Below are 16,719 nucleotides of genomic sequence, written 5' to 3'. Positions count from 1 at the left end.
GAGAGTAGCCCTCATTCGCTGAAACTAGAGAAAAGCCTGAGCATAGCAACAAAAACCCAGCACAACCAAAATTAAAATAAATATATCATTTTTAAGAAAGAACTAAACGCTTATTAGCTTTGCACAGTGGCAGTTTTGTAGGCAATGAGGTTTATCCAAGGTGTGATTATTGCTAATTGAAAACTTTTCCCAATACCCTACCATGATGACTTGAAATATAGTCTGCAATGGCAATTTTTGACAGTCTCATGGAAACCGAATTTTTTTTTTAAAGGCTAGACATGTATTATCAAATGACCCAGAAATTGCAATCTTGGGTGTTTATTCCGAGAAATAAAAACTTATGTTTGCACAAACACCTGTAAACTAATGTTCATAGCTTCTTGATTTGCAATGGCCAAAAACTTGAAATAAACCAGGTGTCTTGTAGGGGTGAATAAACACACTTGGTCCATCCATACCATGGAATACTACCCAGTAATAAAAGGTACCAAACCATTGATCAACACAAACCTTAGATGGTCTCTGGGGAATTATGCTGAGTTAAAAAAATAAAAGTCAGTCCTAAAGGCTCCATTCTACATGATCCCATTTGTATAATATTGTTGAAATGATAAAATTATAGAATTGGAGAACAGATTAATGAGTGCCAGAGATCATTAAGAAGGCTGTGGAGGAGAGAAGTGGGTGTGGTTATGAAAGGGTGGCACTAGGGCTCTTTGAGGTGATGGAAACTGTCCTGTGCCTTGACTGTAGTGGTAGTCATATGATCTACACATGTGAAATTGCATAAACTAAATACACAGAGTGAAAAAGCTGGCTTAAAACTCAACATTCAAAACACTAAGATCATGGCATCTGGTCCTATCACTTCATGGCAAATAGATTGGGAAAAAGTGGAAATGGTGACAGACTTTATTTTTTGGGGTTCCAAAATCACTGCACTTGGTGACTGCAGCCATGAAATTAAAAGACGCTTGCTCCTTGGAAGAAAAGCTATGAGAAACCTTGGCAGTGTGTTAAAAACAGAGATATTTCTTTGCTGACAAAGGTCTGTCTAGTCAAAGCTATGGTTTTTCCAGTAGTTATGTATGGATGTGATAATTGGACCATAAAGAAGGCTGAGTACCGAAGAACTGATGCTTTCAAACTGTGGTCCTGGAGAAGACTTGAGAATCCCTTGGACAGAAAAGAGATCAAACTAGTCAATCTTAAAGGAAATCCACCCTGAATATTCACTGAAAGGACTGATGCTGTAGCTGAAGCTCCAATACTTTGGCCACCTGATGTGAAGAACCAACTCACTGGAAAAGACCCTGATGCTGGGAAGGAATGAAGGCAGGAGGAGAATGGGATGACAAAAGATGAGATGATTGGATGGCATCACCGACTCAATGGACAAGAGTTTGAGCAAACTCTGGGAGATGGTGAAGGACAGGGAAGCCTGGCGTGCTGCAGTCTATGGGGTCACAAAGAGTCAGACACGACTGAGTGACTGAACAACAACAAAATACACATACACAGAAAGGAGAGCATGTAAAGCTCATGGAATCTGAATAAAGTGAAAACATTGTATCAGTGTCAGTATCTTGGTGTTGATATTGTACTGTGGTTATACAGGATGGGGATAAAGAGTGAAGGATATACAGGATCACTTTATTCTTTCTTACAACTGCCCGTGAACTTGGAATTTTCTAAAACAAACAAAAAACATAACCAAAGTAAACATTATGAAGAAGCACAAAGTAGTTCCATTAGGAGCTAATAAAACAATTATCCATAAACTTATTCTTATCACCTCCCAAGGCATCTCTTTGGTTAAGAAAGGGAAATTTTCATTTCTCATTAGACAAAGGATACAGTCTGGTTTTTTCCTAATTTGAACATAAGGTTTTCCTGTGAGAATTAAGCTAGTAAAAATAGAACATTTCAGGAGAGTAGCCATTAGCCACCTTAACTGCTTTCAAAACAAAATAAGAAAAGCAATGCTTACTTAAAGATAACCAAAGAGTAAACACTTAGAAAGGTGGGCCCTGAATATATATGTAAGGAAAAGGTATTAACTAGCTTTTGGAAAGTCATCTGAAGAAAGAAACTATTACTACCAGGAAGGGTGTCTGTATTGTCCTAGGCAAGTATGAGCCCAGAGCAGAAAGCATTAACCCGTCCTCAGCCCAGCCCTGGAGGGAGAGTACTTTGTCCTTATAGGAGCACTGGCCTGCTTGGCAGTTAGAGTTGACAGAGATGCCACTTACAGAACACACATTATGTACGAGGTACTTTGCCTGCCTTGTCATTAATGCTCCGAACAACCCTACAAAATAGTTATCTCCATAATGAAACTAAGGCTTAAGAGATGAAATAACAGGACTTCCCTGGTGGTCCAGTGGTTAAAACGTCACTTTCCAATGCAGTGGGCACGAGTTCGATCCCTGGTTGGGAAAACCAAGGTCCTGCGTGCCTTGGAGTATGACCAAAATTTTAAAACGAGAGAGACGGAAAAACTTGCCAGAAATCACACGGCTACAGAATGGCAGGCCTGGGCTTCAGTCCCCTGCCTGGCCATGCCACCTCCTGCCCACCATACTGCCTCTCTCGAAAGGCAGTGAGCGCACAAAGCTATTGTGCTTGATGCCATAGTCCTAGAATCGTCCTGGTAACTCTCTTCGCTCTTCTCTCTTGCAAGTTTTGATTTCTCATGTAGATGTTCCTAAAAGGGGATCCAGTGCGAGTGTTTGTCCTTCTGGCAGTTGTGTTTCTCACTGTACATGAATTGGTTGACATTGTGATTTAGTCACCAGTCCATTTTAAAAATGGTTAATAGGCATGCGTTCTTCTATGGCTGATAATTCTGGGTATACTGGAGAATTCTGTTACTGTAAAAATATAAGATACTGAACTTGGGTTAACTTCCAAGGTATTCCACCACCCTGTAGGGCCTCAGAATTCAGTCTTCAAGATGGAGAGATGGTGTTACTGATTTAAGGAACTGTCCCAGGCTGACAGCATCAGTTATTGGCAAAGCTAAGGTTGAGAACTAGGTCTCCTACCTGTTACTCTGGTGTAACCATTTCAGCTCTACTTATCCTGACGGAGCACCCTATTTCAGGGGCAGCTCCAGAAAAATGGGTTTACATGCTCAATTAACATCCTTATTTTCTGTACTCCCTCTGCATTTTGAGTACTGGTGGAATTATTTTTGTTAGCATTATTTGTAGCTTTATTATGAGCCCACAATATTCTGTACATAAATTAATGAATGGATACTGAAAAACTGTATTGTGAATGTTTAAAATGTTCTTCATTTTCCACATTAACTGGATAGCTATGCACCACTGGCTCATAGAACAGCTTTTATATATTACACAGACTACTACCCATAAATAGTTGTATTCATCAGAGTATTTCCACCACCCGTTATAGTACCTGTCACAAGTAGGTTGTCAATAGTTATATACGGGTTTGGATTGGATTCGATTGAATTAAATTGATTGAAAGTGGCTCTAATGTGTTTCAACTTCTAGATTCTATAATTTATTTAACACCCCTACTCAGATAGATGTTCAGAAAACAGCATGATTGTTCACTGACACAGTGTTAGGTCCAACTGTCTGTGCCTTAGTGTGAAAGACGTACCGAATCAGGTAGGTCAGTTCTGAGAACTAAGATCTGAGTCCTAGCAGGTTAGCAGCCTGGAAGGGAAGTCTGTGTTCTCTCTCTGTTTTCAACACTCGGAAGAGCCAGGTAATCTCAGCACATGAAAGCAGGTATCATGGAGGTATCAGAAATGTGGCAGCGCTGGTTCAAACCCAGTAAGTAACTTTTTGTGGTTAATTATAAAACCCGAAATATTAATAATGAGCAGTGATATTTCCTTGTGAAAGTGTTAGTTGCTCGGTCGTGTCTGACCCTTTGTGACCCCGTGGGCTGTAGCCAGCCAGGCTCCTCTGTCCTTGGGAATTCCCAGGCAAGAATACTAGAGTGGGTAGCCACTACCTTCTCCAGGGGATCTTCCCAATCCAGGGATTGAACCTGGGTCTCCCGCATTGCAGGTGGATTCCTTATTGTCTGAGCCATCCACTCTTACTACTGGGAGACTTTTAGTTGTCATCATGTCTTCTGTACAGTGTTGCTAAAGCAGGCGAGATGATGGTTGTTGAAATTTCCATTACTTTCTTCTAGTTCAAACAAGGGACCTGCTTTCAGAGCTTTTAGCTCCCTGTGAACATATCCTTCCTTGCCAAACAAAAATGATAGCCACTGTTAGAGGTGCATTTAATCACATTATCCTGTTTGTCAGGTCACCTGTGGAGGTCACTTAGGACATTTTAGTTTCTTGGAACAAGCTTTCCTTTTTGCCTTAAGGATTGTTGGCATCCAGTGTCTCAAATCAGTTTCATCTGATAGCTTTGGGCAAAGAAGGAAACTGATAATTAGTTACTTCTTTCTGTTCTATACCAATAACTTTTCACAGATGTATCTGAAGCTTCTGGTTTTCATTTCATTTTTGTGGAGAATTTTTTGTTCACATATTTTTCCTTTAAAATATCCAAAATGCCTGACATCTGTATTCTTTTTCATTGTGTTGGTTGAAGCAAATTGAAAGTTATCCACAACACATTGTTTTCTAGAGCATTCATCTTCAGAGTCTTCTGAGATGGTTGCTCAATAACATGTCATGAGGAAAGTCCAGATTTGCAAAGCATTTGTCATTTCTTTCTGTGCTGCTAATTTGTTTAGTAACCATTTCTCACACTCTTGTCTGCCAAGTTGCAGAAATATGTACAAGCCAGGTCCACAGATCTATAAATCCATAAATATTAATAATAGTACTAGGACTTACTGGTGGTCTGGTGGTTGAGACTCTGCACTTCTGATGAAGGGGGCATGGGTTTGATCCCTGGTCAGGGAACTAAGATCCCACATGCCATGCAGCCAATAAATAAATAAAAAGATGATGAATGTAGATAGTTTCAAAATGTCAGATTACTAGAAAACTATGTTAGGGACTTCCCTGGTCATCCAGTGGCTAAGACCTCATGCTCTCCATGCAGAGGGCCAGGGTTCAATCCCTGCTCAGGGAACTCGATCCTACCTTCTGCAGCTAAGTGTCTGCATAACTCAACTAAAGATCCCACATGCTGCAAGGAAGATCAAAGACCATACATGCCACAACTGAGACCTAGCACATCCAAATAAATACATAAACATTTTAAAAAAGAAAACTATGTTAAGTAATATTAATAGCACTACAAGTAGGTTGTATGCCTTTGGTATCTAGATTTTCTCCTGAAAGTCCGAACCCAAACTCTTTGGTCCTTTCTTGAATACACTGATGCTTGTATAAGGATGCACATCTTTAGGAGAAATTTTCCATCAATTCTCAACTAAAATTTTGGAATATTTAAGGTAATGATAGAAAACAGTCTAACATGTTACTTGCTCAAGGGATTTCCTGCGTGTGTAGTTGACAGTAATGATACTCATTTGAATCTTTGTTTCATAAACTATGCTTTTTTTTTTTTTTCATTAAAGTAAGCTTCCTTTCTATCTTGAAAGGGTGAGACCAAGTTTTGCCTTAGTTATTAACACTTGTTGATTTTATTTCAGGGGCACAGGCATCAGGCATGGATGGGAAGAAATGCAGTGTATGGATGTTTTTACCTCTTGTTTTTACCGTGTTTACATCTGCTGGGTTGTGGATAGTGTGAGTATTCTCTTATGTAAGGATTCAGGTGTAATGTAGATAAAAAAGTAAAGTCTTGATAGTACAGCCCCCCTTTTCTGTGTCTGCAGGCTCCACACCCTCAAAGTCAACCAACTCCTAATCAAAAATATTCAGGAAAAAAAAATTCCAGAAAGTTCCCAAAAGCAAAACTTGAATATGCTGCTCACTGGCAACTACTTATATAGCATTTTACTTTATCTTTACAACTATTGTATTAAGTGTCATCAATAACTTAGAAATGAAAGTGTACAGGAGGATGTGCAGAGAGTACAGGTGACCCTTGACCAGCAGTACTTTGAACTGTGAGAGTCCACTTATATGTGGATTTTTTTTTCAATAAATACTACAGTACTATGTGGTCCATGGTTGGTTGAGTTTGAGGATGTGGAGCTGACTACAGGACGTGAGAATCCACAGATTCTGGTATCCACTGCTTCTCCTGGAACCAGTCCCCTGCAAATACAGATGGACAACTGTATATGTCATATTCTCGTGAATGTATTTGTAAATACTTTAAAATAATGTTGGCTAACTCAACCTTGCTGAAGTCCCCGTTTCCCTTTCTTTATTCTATCACCCAAAGTAAATAATAAGTATGAGTAATAAATTTTGCAAAGCATATATTGCATACTGGTGATATGGACTCACTATTTGCAAGATTTGATAATTTGACGCTAACGTGCTACAGATTTGGGCTTCCCAGGTGATGCAGTCGGAGAAGGCGATGGCACCCCACTCCAGGACTCTTGCCTGGAAAATCCCATGGACGGAGGAGCCTGGTGGGCTGCAGTCCATGGGGTCGCTAAGAGTCGGACATGACTGAGCTACTTCACTTTCACTTTTCACTTTCATGCATTGGAGAAGGAAATGGCAACCCACTCCAGGGTTCTTGCCTGGAGAATCCCAGGGACGGGAGAGCCTGGTTGGGCTGCTGTCTCTAGGGTTGCACAGAGTCGGACACGACTGAAGCAACTTAGCAGCAGCAGCAGCAGCAGCAGCAGCAGGTGATGCAGTGGTAAAAAATCTGCCTGCCAATGCAGAAGACTCAAGAAAGGAGGGTTCAGTCCCTGGGTGGAGGAGATTCCCTGGAGAAGGAAATGGCAACCCTCTCCAGTATTCTTGCCTGGAAAACTTCATGGACAGAGGAGCCTGGCGGACTACAGTCCATGGAGTCACAAAGAGTCGGACTCAACTGAGCACACATACATACGTATATTCGAACATTTGCTTGTTTAACGTTATCGAATATATGGACGTCCTTATTCTCGATGACTGTTAAACAAGCAAATATGATTTAATGTGGTTAGTCCAGTAATATTGGGAAACAGATAATTCTTTTTTTTAATTTCTTTGCTTTATAAAGTTTATTGTTTTTTCTTCATAGATACTTCATAGCTGTGGAAGATGACAAAATTTTCCCATTAAATTCAGCTGAAAGGTAAAGTTTATCTCTGGGTAACTCTTTGTTCATCAGTAGATTTAGCAAAACTTTGCCACTGGTAAAGTTAAACTATGCAAAAGTAACTGTGTGTTAACCTGAGCTTCTGGGTTTTTTCTGTCATCCAGGAAACCTGGTGTGAAGCATGCACCATATATAAGGTAACTTGATCATTCTCTTCTGATCTGCTGTATCTTAGGCAACGTTAGCAGGGTGTATTAGTTCTGACTATTAGGACAAAGTAGCCTAGACTGGGTGGCTTACAAACATCAGAAATCTATTTCTCACATCTCTGCAGGCGGAAGTCCAAGATCAGGGTGCAAGCGTGGTCAGGGTCTGATGAGAACCTCTTCCGGTTTCAGCCTGCTGCGTTCTCATTGTGTCCACACATGGCGGAAAGAGGACTAGAGAGCTCCCTGGGGCCCTTTTATAAGGGCACTAACCCCATTCACTGGGGCTCTACTTTCATCACTTAATCACCTCCCAAAGGCCCCGCCTCCTAATACCATCACGTGGGATGTTAGGATGTCAGCATATGAATTTTGAGGGGACATAGACATTCAGTCCTTTGCAAACAGTCATAGATTTTACTATCGAAATAATAAAACATTTCATATTTTTCAAGTATTGCAGGTGATGAACCTCCTGCAAGCTGTGTGTTTAGTCAAGTTATGAACATGGCAGCATTCCTAGGTAAGAAGAACATGAAGAATGCTTTATGTGCTTTGGGATATTTCTTTTTTATTTTAAATTCTCCAAAAACTCATATCAAAAGTATGGTGGGCTTAGTGGATAATTTAGTGTCATATCATGTCAGTATGCTAAAGAGGGCTTTTTTTGTTTTGAGGGTCATTTTTTTTTTCATAAATCCCTTTCACCTGCTTACCTTCCGTTTTCTTTTCCCTTTACCATCTTCAATCATTATAGCAAATTCTTGACTTTATTTCTTTTGCTGCATGAAATAATGTATTTCATGTGCCATAAAAATCCTGCATGAGACTATAATATTGTGCAATATGTTTTCTTTAAAAAGAATGCTTTATATATTCTTTCACGGGCAAGCATGAAAAATGCATAGGGTCTGAGATAAATATTGATGTGTACAGACATCATCTTTCAGTCTAAAGGTTGGCATTATCATTAGGGTCATGCCCTCCCCTGTTCCTGTACACATATCAAGCTGGCAAATGGGAACACAGGTTTATAAAAAACAGAAAGAAACCTTTTGTACTCATGTCCGGCCCTAATTCCCTTTTCCTTTAGGGACTAAAGCTCTCATTTAATATCCTGTCCTCTTTGTTCTGTGAGTGCTTCTCTCCGGGGGCTGTGGGAACCAGCCATACTCTCTGTCTTCCTCCAGATCAGCCTTATTGTTGTTCAGTCGCTCAGCTATGTCTGACTCTTTGTGACCGCATGGACTGCAGCACACCAGGCTTCCCTGTCTTTCACCATCTCCCAGAGTTTGTTCAAACTCATGTCCATCGAGTCAGTGATGCCATCCAACCATCTCATCCTCTGTCGTCCCCTTCTCCTGCCCTCAATCTTTCCCAGCATCAGGGTCTTTTCCAATAAGTTGGCTCTTCCCATCAGGTAGCCAAAGTATTGGAGCTTCAGCTTCAGCATCAGTCCTTCCAAATGGTTTAATCTTCTTGCAGTCCAAGGGACTCTCAAGAGTCTTCTCCAGCACCACAGTTCAAATTGCGGAGCTCATCTCCTCCAGGCCAAGGACTGCTCTGTGTCTTTCAACAGGTTGGGACTTCCCTGGTGGTCCAGTGGTTAAGACTCCATGCTTTCCATGCAGAGGGCACGGGTTTGATCCTGGGTCTGCGAATTAAGATCCCACATGCCATGCAGTGCACCCAAAAAAAGAAAAAAGTCAACCAATTATCAGCATTAGTATTTTGTTGGGTCCAGTCAGTGATGGCTAAATCCTTCAACAGCAGTTTTCTGAACATGGTCCTTTTGGATACTGAGACTTTCACTCCAAGTGAGAGCTCATGATGATGTTTATTACTGAGGGAGTATTTGACCTTTGTAGCACCTGTCCTCCAAAGAGGTGGCCTGTTATTTCAACTATTTATAACTCTCCTCCCCCTAAAAAATTTCTCTGGCTCTTACATGTTCTTTTTAAATTTTTGCTGTAGGAAAAGGGAAGACCTATAAAATTCCCTGGAAAATCAAGGGAGATGGTTGGTCCAACCTGCACCACAGGCAGAATCTTAGTTGGTTCAGAAGGCAGAGAAACATGGGGAATGTTCCCTTGAGCCCCAAGGGGAAACGCTGGGCAGTCTGGTTTTGTCCTCACTGCCTTCAGTCTTCATGTTAGTCATTCAGTTGTGTCCAGCTCTTTGAGATCCCATGGACTGTAACCAGCCAGGCTCCTCTGTCCATGGAATTTTCCAGGCAAGAATACTAGAGTGGGTTGCCATTCCCTTCTCCAAGGGATCTACGTGACTCAAGGATTGAACCTACGTCTCCTGCATAGGAACTCAGTACTCACTCTTTTTTCCTACTCTTCATACCACTCTTCTGAAAAGATGTAATAAATGTACTCATACTAAAGCATAAATGACCTCTAAGGAGATATTTGCACCTAATAGAACACAAAGTCCCAAGAATGACTCTGGACTTGCAGGATCAGAGACCTTTCCCAGTCCATCAGCAATCACACCACGTAGGCAGGTTGGTACCAACTCATACCATCATCCCCACAGAGCACAGCAATAACAGTAATTAATGACAGTCCCTTAACATTCCAGGCACAATGCTAAGTGCTTTGCAAACATTACCTCTTTTAATCATAATACACTGGAGACTTCCCTTACGAGGAAATGTCACAGGATGTCTGTCTGCCATGGGGCTTTAAAGAAACCAGTGAACATGTTAGAAGCCACATGTTAGCCTTTGTATTCTTAAGACAAATTGATACGTCCCAATAGTCCTTAGCGCAATATCTAAAATATGCCAGTTTTCCCAGCCCACAAATTTATCCCTTTACAAAGCTGATGATTAACTCAGTATAAAAGCAGTTCCAAAAACACAGTCATGAGAACAAGTTCCCCTCTTGCAGATGACATCTGTCAGCATCTGATTCTCCAGTCCTCCCCTGCTCCATCAAGAAGCAATTAGGTTTTTACTGGCTTTTGCTCTAAGGTATTGCAGCATCCGGTGTTTATTATATCTCATCACTTTTAGTGCCAGCTGGTAGACACAAAACTGAGTAAGATTAGTGTTCAGTGAGAGTGAACCATCTATTATTTACTTATCTGGGAGTGAAAATGAATCATTTTCCTAATAATTCTTGCCTTACACTGTGGTCGCTTTTGTCTCCCCAGGCCTGTCCCTTTTAGATCTCAGACTATCATTTCAGATGACGTAACTAACTATAAGAAACAGCCTGCATGCTGTGTGTTCACTCAGTTGTGTCTGACTCTTTGTGACTCCATGGACTGTAGCCTGCCAGACTCTTCTGTCCATGGGATTTTCTAGGCAAGAATACTGGAGTGGGTTGCCATTTCCTCCTCCAGCAGGTCTTCCTAACCTAGAGATCCAACCTGTGACTCCTGTGTCTCCTGCATGGTAGGCAGATTCTTTACTACTGAGCCATGGAAAAAGCCCTAAGAAACAACAAAGACCTCATCTAAGTCACTGCTTGTTGGCAGCCATATAGATTATAATTTACAACCTACAAATGCGTTGGTGTGGTATTTATTAAAATCAGTTAGCAAAAATCTTGTGTTTTTTTGATGGACTAATCAAAGATCCAACCAGTCCATTCTGAAGGAGATCAGCCCTGGGATTTCCTTGGAAGGAATGATGCTTAAGTTAAAACTCCAGTACTTTGGCCACCTCATGCGAAGAGTTGACTCATTGGAAAAGACTCTGATGCTGGGAGGGATTGGGGGCAGGAGGAGAAGGGGACGACAGAGGATAGATGGCTGGATGGCATCACTGACTCGATGGATGTGGGTCTGAGTGAACTCCGGGAGTTGGTGATGGATAGGGAGGCCTGGTGTGCTGCGATTCATGGGGTCACAAAGAGTCAAACACAACTGAGCGACTGAACTGAACTGAACTGAATCAAAGATCAAATAACTGCTCAGTGATTTTCTTTACAGAATTATTTATATTGTTTGTTCTAAATCTGCACTTTTATGATCTAAGATACATTTCTTTTCTAAAAAATTAATGTATTTATTTTAATTGGAGGCTAATTACAATATTGTGGTGGTTTTTGCCATACATTGACATGAATCACCCATGGGTGTACATCTGTTCTCCATCCTGAACCCCCCTCCCACGTTCCTCCCCATCCCATCCCTCAGGGTCATCCCAGTGCACCAGCCCTGAGCACCCTGTCTCATGCATCGAACCTGGACTGGTGATGTATTTCACATATGACAATATACATGTTTCACTGCTATTCTCTCAGATCATCCCACCCTCGCCTTCTCCCACAGAGTTCTTTACATCTGCATCTCTTTTGCTGTAAGACACATTTCTTAATAGAAATATTTCTGCCCTGGAGAGGTTGTGAGGATAAAGTTAATAGCTGAATGATTTTGGTCACCTAACAGCAGCCTCTCTCCCTCCTTCAGCCAAAATATATTGATTGTTATGTTCTACTGCTGTCATAAATAGGTATTATTGATGCATAAACAGCAAAACTAAACAAAATGAAGAAGAATTTGGCCAGGCACCAGTCTACAACTGCAATGAAGAGCTGCTATTTTGGGTTTGAACTTGAAGAACCCTATCAGCTTCAAAATAAAAAATTTAACAAAGAAAATAGGCAATTACTCTCTAATATTTGTATTTTTTAACAGAGAGATAAATTAGAAAGAGCATCTGTATAGCAGATGTATAGCAAAGAACTGCTGTAAGTATCAAAAACCACAGATGGGTGGGTTTTTTTAAATCTTTTCTAAAACTGTAAGTAAAATTTTAAAAATCTAAGGAAACTTTAAAATGGTCTGTTGAACAGAATGTTAATGTGGTAAAAATTGGTTTGCATATGTAAAGATAGCTTTGAAATTGCCCTACTGCCCAGAAGACCCTTTCAAGAAGCTATAATTAAATCACTGCTTGGTTGTAAGTGGACTTCATAACAGATAGTCTGAATCTGCCTCCATTTAAACCTTTTAATAAAACTGTTAACAGACCAGAAACTTTATTATTTCCACAACCATAAAATTTCAACTAGATCTTATTTTAAAAGGAAAGTATGCCTTGTCTCAGTTGATTTTTTTTTTTAAAGATTTGTTTATTTATTGCCTGTGCTGGGTCTTTGTTGCTGCTCTGGCTTTTTCTCTAGTTGTAGTGAGCAGGAGCTACTCTCTCGTGTGGGTGGGCTTCTCATTGCAGTGGCTTCTTCTGTTACAGAGCACAGATTCTAGGTCCATGGTCTTCAGGAGTTGCAGTATGTAGGCTCAGTAGTTATGACACAGAGGCTCAGTTGCCCCATGGCATGTGGGATCTTCCCAGACCAGGGATCAAATTGGTATTCCTTGCATGCAAGGAGTATTCTTAACCGCTGGACCACCAGGGAAGCCCTCAGCTGATTTATAATGGAGTTAATAGGTGAAAAGGACAAAATGTGGTGTTTGGAATGCAATTCTGGAAGTTAGGCATTTTGGGTTGATTCCTGTCTTCAGGAAGGTTTCTGCTTCCTGTTTAATTTCATTATCTGTTCTTGATGAAATGATTTACCATGCAGATTACAAATTAGAAGGCTAGAATAACTGGAGCCAGGGGGATGGTACATGTCCAGAGTTCGCTGGCGAGAAATGAGGAACACAAAGAGAGACAGTAACTGTGTCCCTGGGAGTACAGTGGCACCAACTACGTGGATGGCCAACGTGAAGAGCCATCTTGGTGTTTGCCTCAGCGGTGTGAGTCAGGGCTTTGGCCGGAGTTCCAGCACCGTCCTAGCCCTCCAAACTGAATGACAACCAGAGAGTTCCCAGAGTCATACCCCACACTAGTCATTTTTAAAAGCACATTTGAAATGTATTTCAAACACATTTTGTCATATTTGCCTCGGTATTTTGTCATTCAGTTCAGTTCAGTCGCTCAGTCGTGTCCGACTCTTTGCGACTCCATGGAGTGCAGCACGCCAGGCTTCCCTGTCCATCACCAACTCCCGGGAGTTGCTCAAACTCAGGTCCATCGAGTTGGTGATGCCATCCAACCATCTCATCCTCTGTTATAACATTCCCCTCCTGCCTTCCATCTTTCCCAGCATCAGGGTCTTTTCCAGTGAGTCAGTTCTTCACATCAGGTGGCCAAAGTATTGGAGTTTCAGCTTCAGCATCAGTCCTTCCAGTGATTATTCAGGACTGATTTCCTTTCGGATTGATTTTGTCATTATGCCCTGACTAATATCCACACACACGTAACTAGCAAGTGTCTCCCCGATGGCCTGTGTGGAGATTTCTGGTCTAAATCTAATGGCTTCCTTTTCTGAAGATCACTTTGTGTTGAGGTGCTTGTAGTGAATTTCTCCTCTCCCCACTTCTTCCTCCTATTTCCATCCCCAAAGTAATAGAAATTTTTCATCTCCTAATGTGGACAGAGGAGCCTGGTGGACTACAGTCCATGAGGTCACAAAAGAGTCGGACACAACTTTTCGACTAAACAACAAGGAGAACTGTTGTCACTGTTAATAGACTTCTGAAAATATTCCACTGTAGCTCCTAACTGGATCCCTCAAACCATTAGGTTAAAACACTATTATCAACTGAAGTATAATCTATTAATCTGATGATAAATCATGGGCTAAGTATAAATATACTAAAAGCTAAATCAGAGCCAAACAATTTATGATTTCATAAATTATGGTTTATTTCTATTTTGCTTCCCAAATCCAAGTGTTATCCAAGTTGTATACCACTCTTTCACCAGAGGTACTTGGAACTGAAAGTCAATTCGATGAACTAACTTCGTAGCTTGAAACTGTTAAATTCGGCAGACTTGAGAAATGCAAATTTGTGGATGGTTTCTTATTAATGGCTACTATATTGGCCAGTAATCAAGGTAGACTTTTAGCAAATAATTACCTACTGAATTGCTCTATAAATAGGATAATTCCTGAATTCCTAATCATCTTCCCTGCTAAACCTTAATGTCAAAATAAATTGCCTTAGGAAGTAGTAACTGCCTTTCCTTATATTAGCTGTAACATATTAATTGCAAGAGCTTTTTAAAAATCATTTGTAGACTAGGCTCTCCCAGCTTTTTGAATAAATATGAAAATATCCCTGCAGTAAGCAATTAATAAAAGGGGATTCTTAGATTAATGGCTTGAGTATGGACTAGCCTCAAGGTCACTATTAGAAGTCAGATTTGAAATCTAAGTAACTTCCTTCATTCTGTCTTCAGATTCTCCGATGACAATTTGGTTGAAAAGAGTGGGCTTTCAAAATGAGTAATTAACATCATTTGGAAGAACTGAGCTTTCTTAATATAATCACAGTATGATTTTTAATACATACCAAACCCCCAGATCTGCTATGTTAAAATTCCATGATTTTCTTAGTGCCCTAATTTAGATGAACTATCTTTGTCCTTTGACAATGAACACCCCCAGGTAGAATCAGAGGAGAGAGGGAGTGAACTAGTAACGAAGGGATTTGTATACTTGCTTTATCTTCCTTCCCATTCCCAGGAATGATTTCTGGCACAGGCACCAGCAGGTTTGTCTAGACTGATAACCATGTCTTCTTCCCCACGTTTTCTTGCCCCGTCTGTCCTAACACTGTTCTCAATTAAAGGGTGATTGAATCAGTGAATTCTCGTGCCATGGGCCAACTCTCTGCATCTGATTTGTCGTGTGCCAAGCCTCTGCAGTGCTCTCCTAAGCCAGTCTGTCCTGTGCTGACCTTGTTTTTGAAAACTCTGGGAACAACACTATTACCAGTCTATCATCTTGCATCACCCAAGTAACATGTAACACTGCTGCTCAGTTCCTCTCTGCTTTCCCTGGGTTAGCTAGAATAAAACATCTCAATAATCAGAAACATTGCCTGCAAGTTTTCTTTTAAAAATTGTGGTTTCAGAGATTTAAAAATGTACGATGGCAAGAAGTTTACTTTTGCACATTGTGGCTTTAGAGTGCTATTTCCTAGTCTGGCTGCGTGATTTCAATTTTCCAATTATAACATTTTGTTTTATTCCCAGCTCTTGTGGTAGCTGTTCTGCGCTTCATACAACTGAAACCAAAGGTTTTAAATCCGTGGCTGAATATTAGTGGCTTGGTGGCTCTCTGTCTGGCTTCCTTTGGAATGACCTTACTTGGTAATTTTCAGGTACTTCATTTGGCCTTTTTCATCTCCATCTCATGCTTCACCTATATGATTATCACAGCCAGTGAGGCATAGTCACTATGTGGCCCATAAAATTCTCCATGGACTTTTAAAAACATTCTAACAGTGGTTCCTAATATGCACAGGTTCTCCAGCAGTCAGCCTGTCTGATCATTGAGCCTCACCTCAGTCAGTTCAGTCGCTCAATCGTGTCCAGCTCTTTGCAAGCCCATGGACTGCAGCATGCCAGGCTTCCCTTATCCATACATGGGAAAGTCTTCACTGTAATTGGACATACAGCACAGCTACTGGGAAACGCAGCTACTAAAATAGCTGTGTATTTTCTACAAGGGCTTTCAAAGTACTGTATACTTTTTTATAATAAATTGTATCTGAATCTATCTTTCTAGAAAACTAATAGGACCATTGCCTTTCTATAATTAAACATTGAACATCCTTATTGGATGAAAGCTTGTGTTTCAGATTAGCAGGCTCACATGGGAGTTAGTTTGAAAATCCAGAATTTCTTTAGAATTTCTTTAGAATGTGACTTGTATAAAGATGTACTAACCCTAACTCTTCTTCCCAGAAATATAAAAGTGCCAGGTCATTTAGGGACTTTCCTGGTGGCTCAGGTGGTAAATAATCTGCCTGCAATGCAGGAGACTCAGGTATGATCCCTAGAGGAGGGATTACTGGAGGAGGAAATGGCAACTCACTCCAGTATCCTTCCCTGGAAAATCCCATGGACAGAGGCACCTGGCTGGCTACAGTCCATGGGATCGCAAAGAAGCGTACATGACTGAGCGACTGACACACACCCAAAGTCATTTAAGCATCATTTCCCTTGTCAGCACCAACTCTTGACTTCAGTTTTAAGTCATGGAGACCACTGCACTGTTGCAGTGGTTGTCTGTTTTCCCTGCCTCCATTTCCTCCCCAGCATCCTCCAGCCTCTGCTAAATACTGCTACTAGAAACCTCCTTCTTGCAATTAAATGCTGATCCTAGACTTCTCCCTTGTCTACTGGGTGAAATCCAAATGGTGAAGGCATTCCAGACACTCAGCACTCCAGTGAGCATTTCGTAATGTTCTCACTGAAAATAGGGTAGTGGGTTTTCTAAGACTGACTCTTGCCCTGAGTCCTCAGTGCTGATAATCCATTAAATTAGTATCTCATTCCCCCGGACACCCCCTGGTACAGTATTTTTTTACTTAATGGGTCGTCTGAAGACAGGCATGCAATCTCA

At 40.9% G+C, this 16,719-nt stretch overlaps 1 protein-coding gene and 1 non-coding gene across 4 annotated transcripts in view; both read left to right on the top strand.

Moving 5' to 3' along the window:
• The window catches only part of TMEM150C (transmembrane protein 150C), a 111,900-nt gene that overhangs the window by 87,789 nt on the left and 7,392 nt on the right, over nt 1-16,719 (top strand). For all 3 annotated transcript variants that reach the window (XM_024993304.2, XM_024993303.2, NM_001078001.1), the window contains 5 exon segments: nt 5,611-5,707; nt 7,113-7,166; nt 7,295-7,327; nt 7,792-7,859; nt 15,345-15,472. In XM_024993304.2, coding sequence (XP_024849072.1) covers nt 5,628-5,707; nt 7,113-7,166; nt 7,295-7,327; nt 7,792-7,859; nt 15,345-15,472 — 363 coding nt within the window. In that variant the 5' untranslated portion in view covers nt 5,611-5,627.
• Nucleotides 116-255, top strand: LOC112447202 (U4 spliceosomal RNA). Its single transcript, XR_003035304.1, has one exon. It is a non-coding gene; the product is annotated as a U4 spliceosomal RNA (small nuclear RNA).

Source organism: Bos taurus, chromosome 6 (assembly GCF_002263795.3).
Source record: "Bos taurus isolate L1 Dominette 01449 registration number 42190680 breed Hereford chromosome 6, ARS-UCD2.0, whole genome shotgun sequence".
Taxonomy (NCBI): Eukaryota; Metazoa; Chordata; class Mammalia; order Artiodactyla; family Bovidae; genus Bos; species Bos taurus.
This window is presented reverse-complemented; position numbering and strand designations above follow the sequence as displayed.